Here is a 17,475-nt window from a genome sequence, read left to right on the forward strand (position 1 = left end):
GGGGTGACCGCACTGGTGCCGTCGCTGCAGTTGAGAAACTGCATGCTCTGGCCGCAGAGGCTGCACGTTCCGAGGAGGACCCATCCACCTCGCGAGCCAGGGCGCCCGCAAAGGCACCTTAAGGTTCAGCCGTCCGACCTGGACAATGTTCCCGTGAAGACTGTGCAGATCGGAGCGGACTCCTCCAGGACCACTCGCATCGCGGGAAACCTGGAGGAGAAATAGGAAGACACACTCATCACTTTCCTCCGGGCAAATGTGGACGTGTTCGCTTGGGAACCGTCACAGATGCCCGGGATCCCCAGGGAAATGATCGAGTACCATCTGAGGATCTACCCCGATGCGACGCCTGTACGCTAGAAACCTCGGAAGCAGTCCGTGGAGCGGCATAACTTAATCTGTGAGGAAGTCCGCAAGCTGCTACACGCTGGCTTCATCGAGGAGGTCTACCACCCCGAGTGGTTGGCCAACCCGGTCGTCGTCCCAAAGGCCAATGGGAAGCTTCGGATGTGCATCGACTACACCAGCCTCAACAAGGCATGTCCTAGAGACCCTATCCTCTTCCACGTATTGATCAGATTGTGGACTCCACCTCCGGGTGTGACCTTTTGTCTTTCCTAGATGCATACTCTGGTTTCCACCAGATTCAGATGTCTAGAGAGGATAGGAAACATACTGCTTTTGTAACAGTGGATGGACTTTATTGCTATATTGTCATGCCATATGGTCTGCGGAATGCCTTACCCACGTTTGTGCGAGCTATGAACAAAACTTTCTGTAATCTAATTAGAGATATAGTTGAGGTGTATGTCGATGACATTGTAGTTAAGACTATGGTAGGGTCAACACTAGTTGAGCTCCTGTCCCTCGTCTTCGACCGACTGCGCGCCACACGCACGAAGCTGAATCCTGACAAGTGTGTTTTCGGCGTCTCGGCGGGGAAGCTGCTGGGTTTCCTGGTCTCACATTGAGGCAAACCCAGCCAAGATCAAGGCGATCGAGGCGATGAGGCCTTCTGGCTGCATCAAGGACGTTCAGAAGCTTACTGGATCTTTGGCCACTCTTAGCCGCTTCATTTCGAGGCTGGCCGAGAGGGCCCTCCCCTTCTTCAAGCTATTGAGGAGGTCCGGTCTATTCTCTTGGACTGAAGAGGCTGAACAAGCCTTCCAGGAACTGAAGCGGCACCTCACCTCGCTGCCAGTATTGGTTGCTCCAGAGCCAGGTGAGACGTTGTTTTTGTATCTTGCTGCTTCTACAGAGGCGGTCAGCATGGTGCTGGTGGCCGAGAGGACGGAGCAAGCTCGCCAGGGGGACACCAGGGTCTCCCCGGCCAAGGATGGTGAGCCGGACCACGAACATGGGGATCCGGCAACCACTCCTCTATCTGAAGGTCCGGACCTCGGACAAGGGAGTCCAGAACCGCTGGGGCCCAAGGACCTGACACGGTGGACAAGGGCGAGCCGGACCCGGTGGCCAGGGTCCGGACCATCCAGAAGCCAGTCTACTATGTCAGTGAAGTCCTCCACGAGGCAAAGGCCAGATATCTTGAGACGCATAAGGTTATCTATGCCATACTTATTGCGTCCAGGAAACTGCGCCACTATTTTCAGGCACACAAAGTTATCGTAGTGACCTCTTATCCGTTGAGAGCGATCCTACACAACTCCAACGCCACGGGCAACATCGCCAAGTGGGCAGCAGAGTTGGCTGAGTTCCAGCTAGACTTCCAGCCCCGCCATGCAGTCAAAAGCCAAATCATGGCTGATTTCATAGCAGAATGGACTCCTTCCCCAAGCAATTCTGGGGGTCCGGACCACAACGCCGAACCCCCGGAGCCAGAAGTCAGGACACCAGTCTTCACCGAGCCCCACTGGACACTCTTCTTCGGCAGGTCCGTCCGCAAGCAGTGGGCTGGAGCTGGTGTGGTCCTCATCGTCCCAAACGGAGATCAGCTGAAGTACATGGTGCACCTTGAGTTCAAGGCCACCAACACCATGGCAGAGTACGAAGCTTTGATCTTTGGCCTGACACAAGCCCTGTCTCTGGGGTCCGGCAGCTCCTGGTGAAGGGAGATTCTCAGCTAATCATCAAACAGGTCCGAGGGGATTGCAGCTGCAACAATCCCCAGCTCGCGGCATACCTCATCCACGTGAGGAAGCTCGAGAAGGACTTCGACGCCTTGGAACTGCAACATGTTCCCCGCGAATTCAACTCAGCAGCAGATGATCTCTCCGCGAGAGCATCTACCTTGGCATCCATGCCCGAGGGCGTCTTCAAAAGACGGTTACTAAGACCTACTGCCCAGCCTGCCGAACTGGGTGAAGGGGATCAAGCTAGCACGAAAGACGGTTGCTGAGACCTACCGCCCAGCCTGCTGAACTGGGTGAAGCGGATCAAGCTAGCACCTCGAAGCTAGCGGTCCCGGAGGCATTCCATCCGTGGTGCCCGCCCAGGGTTGTGTGCGCTGTTGAGGACCCTGGAGACCTCATAGCGCCACTCCCACCTTCTCAGGGAGGTCCCGATGCATGGATCTCCGAGATCCGGGACTACCTGAAGGACAATATCCTTCCTGATGACGATGTGTCCGCTGAGCGCATAGTTCGATTGGCTAAATGCTACGTGGTGGTAGAAGGGGATCTCTACCGTCGTGGCACCAATGGTATCCTCATGCGGTGCATTTCCCAGGAAGAGGGCCACGAGTTGCTCGTGGAGATCCATGGAGGCGAGTGTGGAAGTCATTCCTCATCTCGCACGCTTGTTGATAAGGCCTTCCGGCATGGCTTCTACTGGCCGACAGCAGTCCAGGATGCGGCTGAGCTGGTAAGGTCCTGCAAAGCATGCCAGTTCCATGCAAAGCAAATACTCACACCGGCTCAAGCTCTGCAAATGATCCTGCCCTCATGGCCATTTGCTGTATGGGGCGTGGATATCCTGGGGCTGTTCCCCCGGGTCGTCGGCGGGTACCGGTTCCTCTTCGTCGCCATTGACAAATTCATAAAATGGCCGGAGGTTACCCCTGTGGTGAACATCACCAAAAAATCAGCAGTCGCATTCCTCAAATAAATTGTGTGCAGATTTGGCGTCCCAAGCCGCATCATCGCGGACAACGGGACCCAATTCAAAAGCAGACTCTTCCAAGAGTACTGCAAGGACATCGGCATCCAGCTGTGCTTTGCGTCCGTGGCACATCCCCACAACAATGGACAGGTCGAGAGAGCGAATGCAGAGGTCCTTAGGGGACTCAAGACCCGCACCTAGAACTGCTTGAAGAAGCATGGTGCAAAATGGGTTGATGAGCTTCCGTGCGTACTATGGGGCAACCGGACCACACCCAGCCGAGCCACCGGGGAGACCCCATTCTTCCTGGTCTACGGGGATGAAGCATGCCTTCCCCCGGAAATTCACCTGGGCTCACCACGGGTCTAGGCTTTTGACGAATCCATGCAGGAACAACTGCGGCGTGACGATGTGGACTTCGTTGATGAACAAAGGTGGCGAGCAGCAATCCGAAATGCACGCTACAACCAGGCACTCAGGCGCTATCATCAACGGTTCGTGCATAGTAGGGAGCTCCAGGCTGGGGACCTCGTCCTGAGGCGGATCCTGAACCGAGCAGGGCTCCACAAACTCCCCCCCAGCTGGGAGGGTCCTTTCAAGGTTACAGAAGTATGCCGGCCCAGATGCGTTTGCCTTGCCACAGAAGAAGGGGTGCCGCTACCCAAGCCATGGAACATAGAGCATCTGCGTAAGTTTTACACTTAGACAAAGCAGGAAAATAAATTTTTCCTTTGTAATAAGATAGAATTAGCGTGCGGTCCAGAGCGGTGGGGGTCCGTCCTCGTAAACCAGGCCTCTGGCATCCATCACTCCATCGGCTAATATTAACGTGCGGCCCAGAGCGGTAGAGGTCCGCCCTCATAAACCCGGCCTCTGGCATCCATTGCGCAAGCCATGTATATCAAGTTGCAAAGGAATGATTTGCTCCCAGTTCTTTCTTTGTGTCAAAATTTTATTTTGCATTTCGATTCTCGAGCTTTTCCCTTTCTAACCCCCGCGCGGACTTCCACTCTTGTCGCTACAGCTAAGATCTGTATTGAGTTGCCGGACTACTGTCCAGGTCTAGACGCCCTTGCTGCTGGGAGAGGGGTCTGGACCCCTAGGGACCTACTCTGGAGAGGGGGTGCTTGTTTCCTGGGGTGGTCCGGAGTCCTGTGTAGCCGCTTAGCCGGTTCCGTACCCAAAGCCTACACACTCTACCACCCTGTAACGAGTGCTATAGTACCCGGAGCTGGGTAATTAGGGCCCCGGACCTTGTTCTAGCTCAAGGGTTGGCTTCCTAAGTCCTACACGGCAGTTCTAGCTCCATATCTCAAAGGATCGAGTACGACAGAATGACCTCACCCACTGCTAGGGAGCGATCCGGAACGTCGGAGCCAGGTCCGGTAAAGTCGTGTTTGTTTCCTGGAGTGGTCCGGAGCCCTGTGCAACACTTTAGCCTGGTTTCGTACCCTAAGCCTACACACTCCACCACTCTGTAACAAGCATTGTGCTGCCTGGACCTGCGTATCCGGAGCTTGGGGGCCGGTCCAGAATAGGTCCCGCAGGCCTGCTACTATGCTTTAACTTTGAGTGGTATGCAGGTTAGGCCTTGACTGGTGGTAGCTAGCCTCAAACCATTGAGCCTACCTACCAGGGGGTCCCGACATCCGCTTTAAGGCTTCATGTAGATCGAGGTCCAGTCTTAGTGGTAGACATACTCAAAACAACTGATCCTGTCTCCCAGAGGGCCCGGAGCGTTCGCTTTGAGCCAGACACCAAGAATCGATTCTGCATGCGTCAAACAGCTAAGTTGCAGTATCATTACTACCATCCCAGCGAGTTTGATTTTCCTCTCTGTAGTTTTTTCTGCTATACAGGGAATAAGTCGCTCGTTTGACTTGCAATCTATGCTACACCTATACCCAAGGACACTTGCTCAACCTCATACGAGGGTTCGGAGCGTCTTCTCGGCTCGGATGGCAGATAGGTTCTAACAACTGAACCTATCTACCAGGGGGCCAGGGCGTCGGGGTGCTGCATACCGCAAACCAGAGCAACTGACAAACAACTAAGTTGAATTTTTTTTTCTATTAAAATTTCAATAAGTACAATATTTTTACATAACACAAAAAACAAAAGTTCGCCTGCTGTTATGGTCCAGCTCAGGAATCTGCAGGGTCCCGCTTGAAATAAGCAGCTACGAAGTCGACGACATCCCGCACGCTTTCCCGAGCAGAGGCCTCCATCTCAGCCACTGGACCATCGATGATGGGGGCTACCGAGATGGCAGGGTCGTGGCTCCGGAGGTAGGTCAAAATATACTCCGCCACCATCCGGCACAACTCGCTGCCCTCGGCTTCAAGGTGGCCAACAAGGATCGGCTCCAGGCACCGGAGTCTATCTGAACCAGAGTTCAGCACTGGGAGGGCGTCAGCAATTGAAGCTGGCGGCTCCGCCACTTGGATTGGACTCATTCCAAGTGGCACCAAAGCTGAGCTTGCTTCGCTCGCCCATTCGATGATTCGTTGGGACCCCATGCGCTGGTCCTCCTGCAGCTTCCGGACTGCCTCCTGGACCGCCTCCTGCACCTGGGCATCCAGTGCTGCCTGAGCCACCTCAAGCTGGCGGGCCTTCTCCTGGAGCGAGGCCTCCTTCCGCGCCGCTGACTTCTTCAGGGTCTTAAGACACTCGCGCTGGCGTGCAAGGGCCTGCTCTATGCTGGTGGTTAGGGATTCCCGCCTGGCAAGGGACTTCCTCTCCCCCTCGAGCTCCATCTCGGCAACAGCCTGCTGGCTGGCGATCTCCTGCAGCTCCTGGTGCCATTGATGCAGGGACTCGGAGAGTTTGTCGAGCTCCAGCTTGCGGACCTCGAGTCCCTGGCTGCGAGACTCGAACTCGGATCGCTGGGCCGCAAGGCTGGCCTCCTCCTTGGTAATAGCCACCTCCCGCAGTGCCAGGGCTTTCTCCCGTCCCGCCGCCACGAGCTCTCGGTCGAACACCTTCCGGAGCCCTTTCCTATAGGACTCAAGGACGGCCTCAAGCTCGGACCGGGCGGCGGCGGCACGGGAGGCTTCGGCCTTCATGCGCTCCTCTAGGCTGATATGCCAGTCGCAGAGGCGCTGACGCTCGCTCTCTAGAGCTGCCCACTCCCGCCGGAATGCTGCCTCGGCGGTAGAGGTCGCCTCTTCTGTCGTCCGCCGGACCCGGACCAGCACCCGGGGGAGGGGAACCGCATCCTCCTCTGGGGGACCCTGCAAGAGCCACCTAGCAGAGACCACCTCCAGCTCTTCCTCTGCTGCAGGTTGGGATCTGGGGGAGGGGATATCCGGCATAGACGTCGGGACCTCGGGTACCGAGGTGCTCGCCGTTGCCACGCCCGCTGCCGCTGTGCTCGCCGTCGCCAAGCCCGGTGTCGGCGTGTCTGCCGCCGTAGCCGGGGCCTCGGGGGCCACCACGTCGGGTGTTGCTGCGCCTGGCACTGGCGCATCCGCCGCCGCCGCGTTGGGCACCATCGGGTTAGCGGAGGTCGCCGTACCCGAGCTCCCCACATCCGCCGTCGCTTCCACCATTGCCGCCGAGGCGCCGGTTGCCTGGACCCCCACTGATGAGCCAGCGGCAGCAGAAGAACTGCCTGGGTGAGAGGCCCTGGCAAACAAAGAGAAGAAGACCTTCAGCAAAAAGCAAAGCACCGTGAATAAGGGGAGTGAACGGAAGAACACTTACCCCGAAGCGCCGGGTCTCCAGCGTCCACGGAGGCTGGGCGACTGCTGCTAACGTGGCAGCGGCGAAGACGCACCTCGTGGCTGCTGCTGCTGCTGCTGCTACTGCCCTGGTGGTGGCGGTAGTGGTGGAGGCTGCTGCTGCTGCTGTCGTGGCGGCGGCGGCGCACCTCATGTCTGCTGTTGCTGCTGCTGCCGGGGAAAGGCACCTCCCGGCGGTGGTGGTGGCTGCCGAGGCGGCGGCGAAGGCGCACCTCAAGGCTGCTGCCGCTGCCAGGAAGAGGCACCTCTCAGCGGTGGTGGTGGCTGCCGTGGCGGCGGCAGAGGCGCACCTCGTGGCTGTTGCTGCTGTTGTTGCCGGGGGGAGGCACCTCCCGGCGGTGGTGGTGACGGCGTGTTTACTCCAGGGGTCCCGCGTGAGCCGGGGGCCCGGTGCTTTATTGTTAGTAAATCACTATTGGATTTTTTCTAGCGAAAAAGAAAAAATCTTAGTAATCAGTAATCGTTCTTGGATTCAAAGATTTTTCTTTGTCTATTTTACTTTTAGTCGAATTCCTAATTGTTTTAATTGTGTAATATCCAATTATGGAGATTGGTAATCGACTCAAAGCAATTTTATTCTAATTCAATTCATGACGATCATAAGTAGAAAGTTCATAGATCAATTAGTAGATTGTGTCTGACGCATATACATGAAAAAAGCAAATAATTATATAATAATAAGAAAAAGAATTCTAATCTTAATAAAAGGAAGGGTTCGAATAGCATCTACTAATATTATATTACCGAAAACTTTGTGAAAATACTTCTACGAGAAGGTTTTATTGAAAACGTTCGAAAACCATAGGGAAAGTAACAAATCTTTCTTGGCATGTGCCAGCTACCCTGGCCCGCGTCCTCAGCGGTCCTCTGGCGCTTTGCGGCGGGCTCCATAGCTGGGGTCCCGTCGCTACGGTGCAACCTGCGCCGGCTCGCTTCCTCCGGCGATGCGCCAGAGCTGCTCCGGGCCTGGCTGGGACCGCTCGCGGCGGAGCTACCAGCCACGGCCTTCTTGCCCTTGGCAGAAGGGCCAGACCCCGAGGCGCTTGGCACGGCCTATTCCCCGGACGCACCAGGGATCCGGATCCCATGGTCCAGGTCGCCCCCAGTTTGGCGCGCTGATAGCCCACCGTCGTGGAGGGTCGGCAGGGTGGCCAGCACCGCAGCCCTCAGGCTCGAGTCCACGCAGAGGCGAACGACGCCCTGAGGGAGGATCAGGTGCTCCGGGATGAAGATCTCCCCCGTCACCGCCCGCACCAAGACCTCCAGGCCTTCTTGGGTCAGATCGCTGCCCTCCCCGCGGTGGGTCCTGCTGCAGTCATGGAGTCCGGTGAAGCTCCAGGTAGGACGCGGCCGTTGGTTCAAAGGGGCGATCCGGCGCTTCAGGAAGTCCCCGAGCACGTGCAGCGAGGTGAGGCCGCTCTCCGCCAGTGCCCTGATCTTGCTCAGCACGGGGTCAAACTCCGACGGCAGGGACGGCTTGGCCCTCTAGGACTGGCGGTCGGAGGTGGGTCCCCCGGTCGGCATGACGAGGCGCTCGTTGGCTTTGGTAGTGGCGATCACCCACTGCTTGCGCCAATCCTCCCACTTCCCGCCAGTAAGCCCGGGAATGTAGGGCATCCGCAAATCGCTTTTCGTCTGGAAGTAGTACGCCCCCACTTCATCTTTGCCCTTCCCGGACTTCACCAGGACGAAGAAGTGGCGGAAGAGAATGACACAGGGCCGCACCCCCACGAACATCTTGCATAGGTGGACGAAGATCGATGTCATGAGGATGGAGTGGGTGTGAGATGCTGGAGCTGGAGGTCGAAATCCTCCAGCAGCAGCAGGAAGAACGAAGAGATCGGCAGTCCCAAGCTGGTGGAAATGTGCGAAATAAACAGCACATATTCCCCGGTGCGCAGATCGCCGAGGGGAACCGAGCCTGCTCGAATCCCCCAGACAACCTCCTCTGTACTCCACCCAAGCAGGCGGTGCACCGTGTTTAGTTCCTCCTCGGTTTGGAAACGACAGGGACGAACGAGAGACGCCATCTTGTTGTGGAGGCGAGGAACAATCTGCGCAGAAGAGCAAGGGTCGAGGAGGCTCGAAGGCAAAGGGGCGCAAAGGTTTGGAAGGAAGAAGGCAAATGCGGAAAAGTAACCGTGGAATGCGGTTCGGCTGTTTATGAAGCCTGATCCATCCGGCGCCCCCCGGAACCGTCGCTGGAAGCCAAGCGACACTCACGCCTGGCGTTAGCCGCCCAGTCCATGACCAGGGTGCCCAGACCCGCCTGTCTGGGGAGGTGGGTAACAAGCGAAGGTGTAAAAAGGCGGGATCCGAACCGTCACCCGCGCGCGAAGCGAGGCGGAAGCTGAGCTGACGTGCGCGCACAAAGCGCTGGCAAGACCAGGCTTTTTGGGAAATGCACTGGTGGTAAAGATCCCATTTACCCCGGCCGCAACAATGCCGAGCGTCGCTCGCGTGACTAGGTGTACCACTGTATGTGGGGGCCACGAGTCAGTAAGCCGTTGCGATGTGATGAGGCAGCGAGAAACCCGATGGATGGTCAAAGCCGGACAAGACTCCTGCAGCGTGCATAGTCTAATGCTAGAGGGTTCAAGTTATGCAGAGCCAAATCACAGTAGTGGCTCCACCTACAGGTTCATCGCCTCTCCCGAGGTGGGCCCGGGGGCCACTGTCGGTACCCTGTAGCAGGGATACCCACTCCTACTGCAGCAAGGCAGGACTCGCGTAGTCATCCGTAACTACGCCGTAAGGGGCGGAGCAGCCGGCTCCACGTGTCAAGCTCTTACCTCACCGGGCCAACGGCCCCGGTCCCGCTCCCCGCTCTAGGACGGGTCCGGAGACGCCACGTGTCCCTGAGGAGGGGAGGCTCCGCGCCAACAGCCGAGGGCTCGGACCCCCCCCCATAGGGGTCCGAAACCTCCCCGCGCCCGTCCGGACCTCCCATGCGCGTAGAACCAATACACCGCCGGGGCGGGTCCGGGGGCGCCACGTGTCCCGCAGGCGCAGGCGCGGGCGCGAGTCTTCCGCTGGAAGACTCGCCCACCCACCGCATTCAATGCGGGTGGTTGAGGCGTGCTCTGCCGCCGCGGCACGCGGGGCAGCTTTTGTCAGGCCTCACTGTAGACCGCATATTACCGAGGTACACAGTGCAGCCGCATGCGCCGCATCCGTGCAGAGCCCGTCTGCCGCATTAAATGGATACGACGGCACGACACCTCATCATCATACCACCTACGTCGCAAGCTACACGGCCCGTTCAGCTACGCTGTAGGCAACGCCGCAAGCTACACCATGGCGCTGTTTCGACAAGACAGGGCATGGCTATGCCGGACGGAAAATCCCCATGGGCAGAGCAAGGAAATCCAGGAATGAGATCTCCGTAGCCTGCAATGCCATAATGTCTGTACAATATGTTATTTTGAACTACGTCGTTGGGCCCACCTATCGGGGACTCAACGGCCATGTACGCGCCTTCCTTGAGATATAAAAGGGAAGCGCTCGCTGCACACTCCAGAGACTCCAAGACTCTCACAACACAAGCTCGGTTTCACGCCGAACAACCCTGCTCTCAACCTCTTGAGAGCACAAGCAATACAACACACAGTGGACGTAGGGTATTACGCTCCGGCAGCCCAAACCACTCTAAACTGCTGTGTTCATCGCGTTCTTCCACCGAGATTGGGCTAATCCTAGCTAACCCCCGAGTACGCGCCCTCAGGGTTTAGGCGGGTGCACTACGCCACCCGGCTGTGGGTTTGCACACCACGACACTTGCCTTCCCAGACCTTGCTGTATGACAAAGTTACATTGTACTGACCTTCCAACCTTTCTTTCAAGGTCTTGGCACCAATTGCTGCATTTTTGAGTAACATCTTTTTCACCCTGTCAGCAATCCAAGCTGCAGTTGCCTCTTTGCCGGTCACCTTACTAGTGCTAGTACATAAATGCCTAGGACCAATTTGGACAACCTGCAAAAAAAAACATATAAAAAAATTAGTTTACTGACACTTAACTACTGTACTGACACATACGACACAAAAATAATGGATAAACCCATACACACTCGCATACCCTGAAAGTTTCACAACCAAGTAACTTCTTCACGTGTATTTTCCATGGGCATCCAGCAAATTTGCAAACTGCTCTGTACCTTTCTTTGTCGCTGTGTTTAAGCTTTGTCTCAAATTCATTTTTGATGCAGAACTGCCTAAAAGTCATGAGAAAACCATCTTTGTCAGGAAATGTGGATCCTTCCACTATCTTTGGATTGTCCCTATCGAAGGTTGTGATAGGGATGTAAGATGAAGAAACAAGAACTGCCTCATCACTAGGCACAGCCTCAGGATCATGGTCTTGTTCCTTTCCCGCATCACTAGGCAAAGCCTCAGGATTTGGAGTCTGCTTCTCTCTTGCTTTCTCCTTTTCTTTATCCTTTGCCTTGTCAGCAACCTTCTTCCCTTTTTTGAAGTATCTCCATTCCTCATTGGCACCTGCTGGCTCATCTCCTTCAGGATCAACACCCTCTATCATATAGTGTTCTGTTTTTTCTTCATCTACTCTACTCGGACCAGCTACGGTATGTCCAAATACGGGATCTTTCAAAAGCTCGTCGCCTTCACACAGCTCCTCATTCACAACAACAGCCTGTTCAACCATTCCATTGTCAGTAACTACTGCAAGTTGCATGTCATTAACATGCTGCTCAACATGTTCTGTTTCAATCATGTGCTGCTCTCCTACAACTTTCATCTCAAAAGTCACTTTCCTGGAAGCTCTAAGCAAACATAGAAGCTCAACATCATTGCACAACTTCACATAGTCATTGCCCTCACCAACATACCAGAACTCTGCATCCTGATAATCTGCCCACTGGTAGTAAGTTTGCACATCCTTCACCAATTCGACGATGGCATACTCCTCTGGATCAACCCACCAACCAATAGTACTGCCTTTCTTGTACTCACGTCTTCCATCTACCACAATTAATTATGAAGTCACTTTAACCTCTATTCTACAATTTGCCTCCAGATCAACCCTGAAAATAGCAGGGTCACTGAGTTAACGTAGGCACTAATCTCTTCGTTTCAACCACAGGGCAGTACGAGCAGCACTCTTCCACACCAACATTACAGAGAAAGACGCACAAGGTAACAAGCCAAAAGTTCGAATCTTACACGTCGTTTAACTCTGCAATATCCATCTCTGTGAAGATCCCTTAGATCCACAGCAACATGAACCATGGGAAGGGGCAGCTGCTGCACTTGGTCGAGCAAGCGGCGGCGGCAGCAGGTCCAGCAAGCGGCAGGCAGCAGGGAGGAACAGAGAGGAGCGGGGAGGACCAGCGGCCTCCAAACCGGCTGCAGCAGGGGGCGGCGGCGGGAGCCCCAGCAGGGTCGAGCAGTGAGCGGCGCCGCAATGCACGGTGGAGCTGGCGGCGGAGAGTGCCTGCTATCCCAGCCAGCGGGATGAGATAAGGCAAACCTCAATCGTGCCTTGGGGGCAAAACAGTCCTTTCTCATACCCGGGTTGAATAAAGAAAAACAAAAAATCCGAAAATGCGCACGGAAGTGGACGGAATGGTATTTTTACGAACCGAGCGATCTTTTGATGCTATTCTTCTAACCCGGGACAGTTCGGTGGTATATTTCTGAAACGGGGATCTTTCGGTGTCACAGATCCAATTTTGCCATTTTTTACTATACATCACTCTATTCATTATCATAGGTTATGTCTTATTGTTGGTTAAAACAATTCAAATATGATCTACCTATAATAACAATTTGATTTGTTGAGCTTTAATAATATTATGCATAAAATTATTCTTATTTTTATTTTATTTTGATTGATTGTTGTTAGCTTTAGTTTTTATTAATAATATACGTTTGTAACTGATACATAGCTAAATGATATTTTATATTTAATTTTCATAATAGCATTGGTGGGTGATTTTTAATCAGGCACAGAGGTATTTTAGGCTAACTTTTATTATAATGGCAGTGGTGGATAATTTTTATTTTTCTATTTTTCTTCGAGTAACGTGGAAATTTCTAGATCTTGATAGCGAACGTGGAGCCTTCGTTTGTTGACCAAATAATAAGATAGTAGACAATCGTCTACGAGATTGATGTCAACTTCCAGCTATTTGAATAGGCAAAATAGATGTTTTTTCATCCCTCAACTTTACCTCGTAGGTTAAGTTCATCCTTCACTTTCAAATCAGCTAATCTAGTCCTTGAAGTTTTATTTCTAGACCAAACTTGTCGCTCAACTTTCGAATGGCCAATCCAGTCCTCTAGTTTCGTTTTTATATATGTCGAACTCATCCCTCAACTTTCACTTTTCTTTTTATTTCACTATTCATCAGCACCATATTTTTTTATGCAGCTAGTATTTAAATATATATAGTTCACTAACCCATCTTAACCCATCTGGACTATTTGTTATCATAGCTATTGCCTTGGATATCGCGTATATTGTGGGTTATGTGCTTAACTCAATCTTTTATATGCGCATTGGATCCTTTTGGACGATCTCCTAGCCTCACATAGTAAAAAACGATAAATTCAAGTAAATAAAAGGACGCGACCCCAAGCAATAAAGTACGAACTAGCAAAGAAACAAATAAGATCCAATAACTTTAAGTACTGCACCAATAGTTAGATTTTTTTTCAGTACTAGTTTTTTAAAATTTAATGAATTATTTGTCGTCCCAAATTATGGAACTAGAAAAAACTATAACGATTAGGAGTAAGATCTACAGGTGAATGAAGACCGCAGCCTTTGCTCTCCTCTTCCGTCATCTCATCATCCCCTGGATGGTTCTATGTTGAATGTCAATAATTCTACAGCGTCATTTGGTATAACAAAATCTATATCCCGTAAGGCTGTTTGTTAATTGAAGAACGAGGTTTGGCTATCGAATACGTGAAAGGGTTAACATAAAAATGAGGAATGGCGAATTCTCTTGTGAGACGATGCAGAAAAATAAGAAAATGGCCAAGAAGATCGCTTCCATTTGGCCCTTGTCCAAGGCAAGCTACACACAATTTGATGTTCTTGACAAGCACCCAAACGCACCTGGCAATCAGCAAAATTACAAAAGGACCGTACTGTACTATTGCTCACTGGACTGCCTTCCTGCTAGTGCTAGCTCAAAGCTTATTGCTCTATTCCATCAGGACTAACATGGAAAAATACTATATATTGCATCCCTTTGATGCAGGGATGTAAATGATCAAATACGGACGGATATTATTGATATAATATATATTTTTATGTTTTTGTTCGAATACAAATTGGGTACAGATAGTGTTAGTTTTTGCCGGATAAAATTGTAATGAATATCGACATCATAAAAATATAATTTCTAATATCCGGATACGGATCGGTTACAGATATTAAATATCCGAAATCGGATACGAATGGATAAAAACTCTTCCAAACCAAATTAAATTTGAATACGATCGGAAATATTCGTACTATTTACGGAAGTACATCCATAGTTTGATGGATATGATGGCCGACAAAAATTGAGCATAGTTGAGGCATCAGATAGACAGTGACACAGATGAGCAGAAACCACGGAAGGAGGCAAGCAGAAGCAGCTAGGAAGCAGCCACCATATTGCCGGCTGAACTCGGATGTCCACATGTCGAGATGCTTCCCAATTCCAGGAAGCACCACAACAAACGCCAAAATCACACAACCACTCCGGATTTATTTCTGGGACCAATCTGAAATCTCAACGGACGAGACGAGTTTAGGGGCGGGCCTACCTTATAGCAAGGGTATTCGAAATACCCATTATTTGTGGCAAAAAAAATTTATATATGTAGTGTATCATATATATATAGAGCGAAAATACGAATATTACACAAAATAATAAGCTTCCAAACTTCTAGTTTTCTACTCCTGCTGAAAAATCATAGCAGCCCACATCCCACCCCTCCTCACTTGATGGCCCACAGGTCCATTAGTGGTCAAGTAGCCAGTGAGCTAGCTTGACCGACAGGCCAAGCATCCATGCACCCTCTCGGTCCCTCGATTCCCAATCCCCATCTGCAAGACCATAGCTCCTCGAATCGATGATCACGGCGGTGAGGACGCAACGAGACCAAACGGAGGTAGGGGCTCGTCGGTCGTGAGGATGAACGGCCGTAAGGGCTCCGGGCGGACAGCGTCACGGGCTTGGCAGCGGGGCGGACCATGAGACGCGGGCAGCGACCAGGCTAGCTGCAGCTAGGCAGGGGTGCAGGGTTTGGGCTTGCATGACATGGCGCACGCGCCCCTTCTCTAGTGCGGTAGGGCCTGCACAGCTCCGCCGCTCCAGCAGTCCGTGCCCTTTGGAGTGTGAGCGAGCAACCAGAAGCGGGTCTGAGTGAAATGAAAACTTGAGCGCAAAGTGAGTTGACTAGTGATAAATTTGATCTTAAGTTTGAAAATTATCATTATAGTTCATAAATTTTGGCTTGTCAAAACAAATTACATTTTTTGAAATTTTGAATACCCATCTCTCAAATTCTGGGCCCGCCCCTGGACGAGTTGCCGCTAAACCTCTGGCACGGCCGCGCCCGGCGGCTGGAATCGCTTGACCAGGTCCAGCAGGTTGCCGTGCGACGACCCGCCCGGCTGCGCGGCCGCCCGCGCCTTGGCCGCCAGCGCGCGCGCCCGGCGCCGCCTCTCCTCCGCCTCCTCCCCGCCGCCCATCACGCTCCGCACGGCCGCCTCCACCACGCCCCGCCCCACCACGATCTCCTTGGGCACCGCCTGGTACGTGAGCGGCTCCGTGACCCCGACGCTGACGCCGATGCCCAGCACCTCGACGGCCATCTTCTCGTTCAGGAACTGGTCCGTGAAGTGCGGCCACGTCACCACCGGCAGCCCCGCCGCGACGGCCTCCAGCGTCGAGTTCCACCCGCAGTGCGTCACGAACCCGCCCACGGCGTCGTGGGACAGGATCAGCAGCTGCGGCGCCCATCCCCGGACGAGCAGGCCGCGCCCCGCCACGCGCGCCTCCAGCTCGCGCAGGAACCCGCGCGCCGCCTCGTCGTACCCGTCGGCGTCCCGCACCGCCCAGACGAACGGGTGCCCCGACGCCTCCAGCCCGAGCCCGAGCTCCACGGCCTGCTTCGCGTCCGCCCGCGAGATGCTCCCGAAGCTCACGTACACGACGGAGCCCCTCGGCTTGCCGTCGAGCCACCGGCGGCACTCCTCGGGGTCGATGGCGGACTCCCGCAGCCCCCTCGCCGCCAGCGTCGACGCCAGCGTCGTGCGGCTCTGGTGGTAGGTCGACACCGGCCCGACGGTCCAGACCTTCATCCTTCGGGCCGCCGCGTAGCCGGCGACGTACTCCGCCTCCATCTCCTCGAAGGTGTTGACGATGACGCCGTCGGCCTCGGCCTGCGCGCGCTCGACGTAGTCGGCGAACTCTTCCCAGCACGGGATCGGGATCCCCCGGAAGAAGCCCGGCACCTGCGCCCTCGTCACCACGAACCTTCTCTCCAGCCCCGGCACGACGACCGGCTCGTTGGGGTCCTCGACGCCGTCCCACGCGTGGAAACGCTCGAGGTTGTGCTGGCAGAGGAGGCCGAAGGTGCACATGCTGAAGAAGCTCAGCCGCGGGACGCCGAGGTTGGCCGCGAGCTCCGTGGTCCACGGGTGGATGAAGTCCGACACGACGCAGGTCGGGAACGGCGCGTGCGCGCGGAGGTAGCTCTCGATCGGCGCGCGGAGGAGCGCCATGGCGCGGAAGTAGTTCCACATGTGCATCGGCGGGATGCTGTCGCCGTCGTCCACCCCTTCCGGCAAGCCGGCCGCGGCGTAGTCGAGCGGGAACTCGGCGAGCCGGACCTGGAGGCCGGACCGCCGGGCGGAATCGACGGCCGGGCGCACCAGCACGGCCGTGGCCGGGGTTGCGGCGATGGTGCAGACCGCGCCGTGGGTGGCGAGCAGCAGCGCGGTGTCGACGGCCGGGATCAGGTGGCCCTGCTCCCTCAGCGGGACGAACACGAAGTGCGCCGCCTTGGAACCGCCGGCGTCGTCCTCGGCGTCTCCCCGGGCTAGGGCCGCTGCTTGTCCTTGGCCAGTCGTCATCCTGGCGGTCGTCGTCGAGGCCGAGGAGCCGAGCTGCTAGCTTGAGGACACAATGAGTGCTGTTTCCTTGCTCTGTTGTGCTGTTGACTTCTTTCTAGTGGCAGCGCATGTTACCTACGAAGCAGGTGCGGTCTTGTCCAAGCTTTTGGTATGCGCTGGTACAAGGAACTTTCATGTGCTGAATGGTCAGTCATCAGTGACAGTGTACTTTTTTTAGAGATTGTGTAATTTTTCACGACGAATCTAATGATGGTAATTAATTGATAATTTGCTACAGTGATGCTACAGTAATCATCCTCTAATCGCGCGATCAAAGACTTCATTAGATTCTTCAGGGTCACTAGCGCGGGGTTCTGGAGTTGGTTTTGTAAATTGTCTTTATTTGACATCATAATTAATGGTGCAATGTGACATTTGTTTTCTGCTGGATGAGGAGTGATAATTTTTGCTGAACACGAAGTGCGGCCGCCTTGGTGCCGCCGACGTCATCCTCGTCGCCTCCCCCGGCGAGGATCGCTGCTTTTCCTTGGCTAGGCATACTGACGTTGTCGTCGAGGACGATCTTGAAGCTCGAGGA

At 54.3% G+C, this 17,475-nt stretch overlaps 2 protein-coding genes across 2 annotated transcripts; both read right to left on the bottom strand.

Annotated features, from left to right (window-relative positions):
• Window positions 1–6,555: 6,555 nt before the first annotated feature.
• LOC120669090 lies at window positions 6,556–11,798 on the bottom strand. Its single transcript, XM_039948910.1, has 3 exons — window positions 10,878–11,798; window positions 10,570–10,774; window positions 6,556–6,707 (listed from the first exon to the last, which is right to left on the bottom strand). Exons 1-3 carry the CDS (start codon window positions 11,553–11,555, stop codon window positions 6,556–6,558), a joined length of 1,035 nt encoding a protein of 344 aa, XP_039804844.1. The 5' UTR covers window positions 11,556–11,798.
• Window positions 11,799–14,239: 2,441 nt separating this feature from the next.
• LOC120670925 (UDP-glycosyltransferase 73E1-like) lies at window positions 14,240–17,062 on the bottom strand. Its single transcript, XM_039951122.1, has 2 exons — window positions 15,350–17,062; window positions 14,240–14,566 (listed from the first exon to the last, which is right to left on the bottom strand). Exon 1 carries the CDS (start codon window positions 16,896–16,898, stop codon window positions 15,354–15,356), a length of 1,545 nt encoding a protein of 514 aa, XP_039807056.1. The 5' UTR covers window positions 16,899–17,062; the 3' UTR covers window positions 14,240–14,566; window positions 15,350–15,353.
• Window positions 17,063–17,475: the final 413 nt, after the last annotated feature.

The sequence above is a fragment of the Panicum virgatum genome, chromosome 4N (assembly GCF_016808335.1).
Source record: "Panicum virgatum strain AP13 chromosome 4N, P.virgatum_v5, whole genome shotgun sequence".
NCBI lineage: Eukaryota > Viridiplantae > Streptophyta > Magnoliopsida > Poales > Poaceae > Panicum > Panicum virgatum.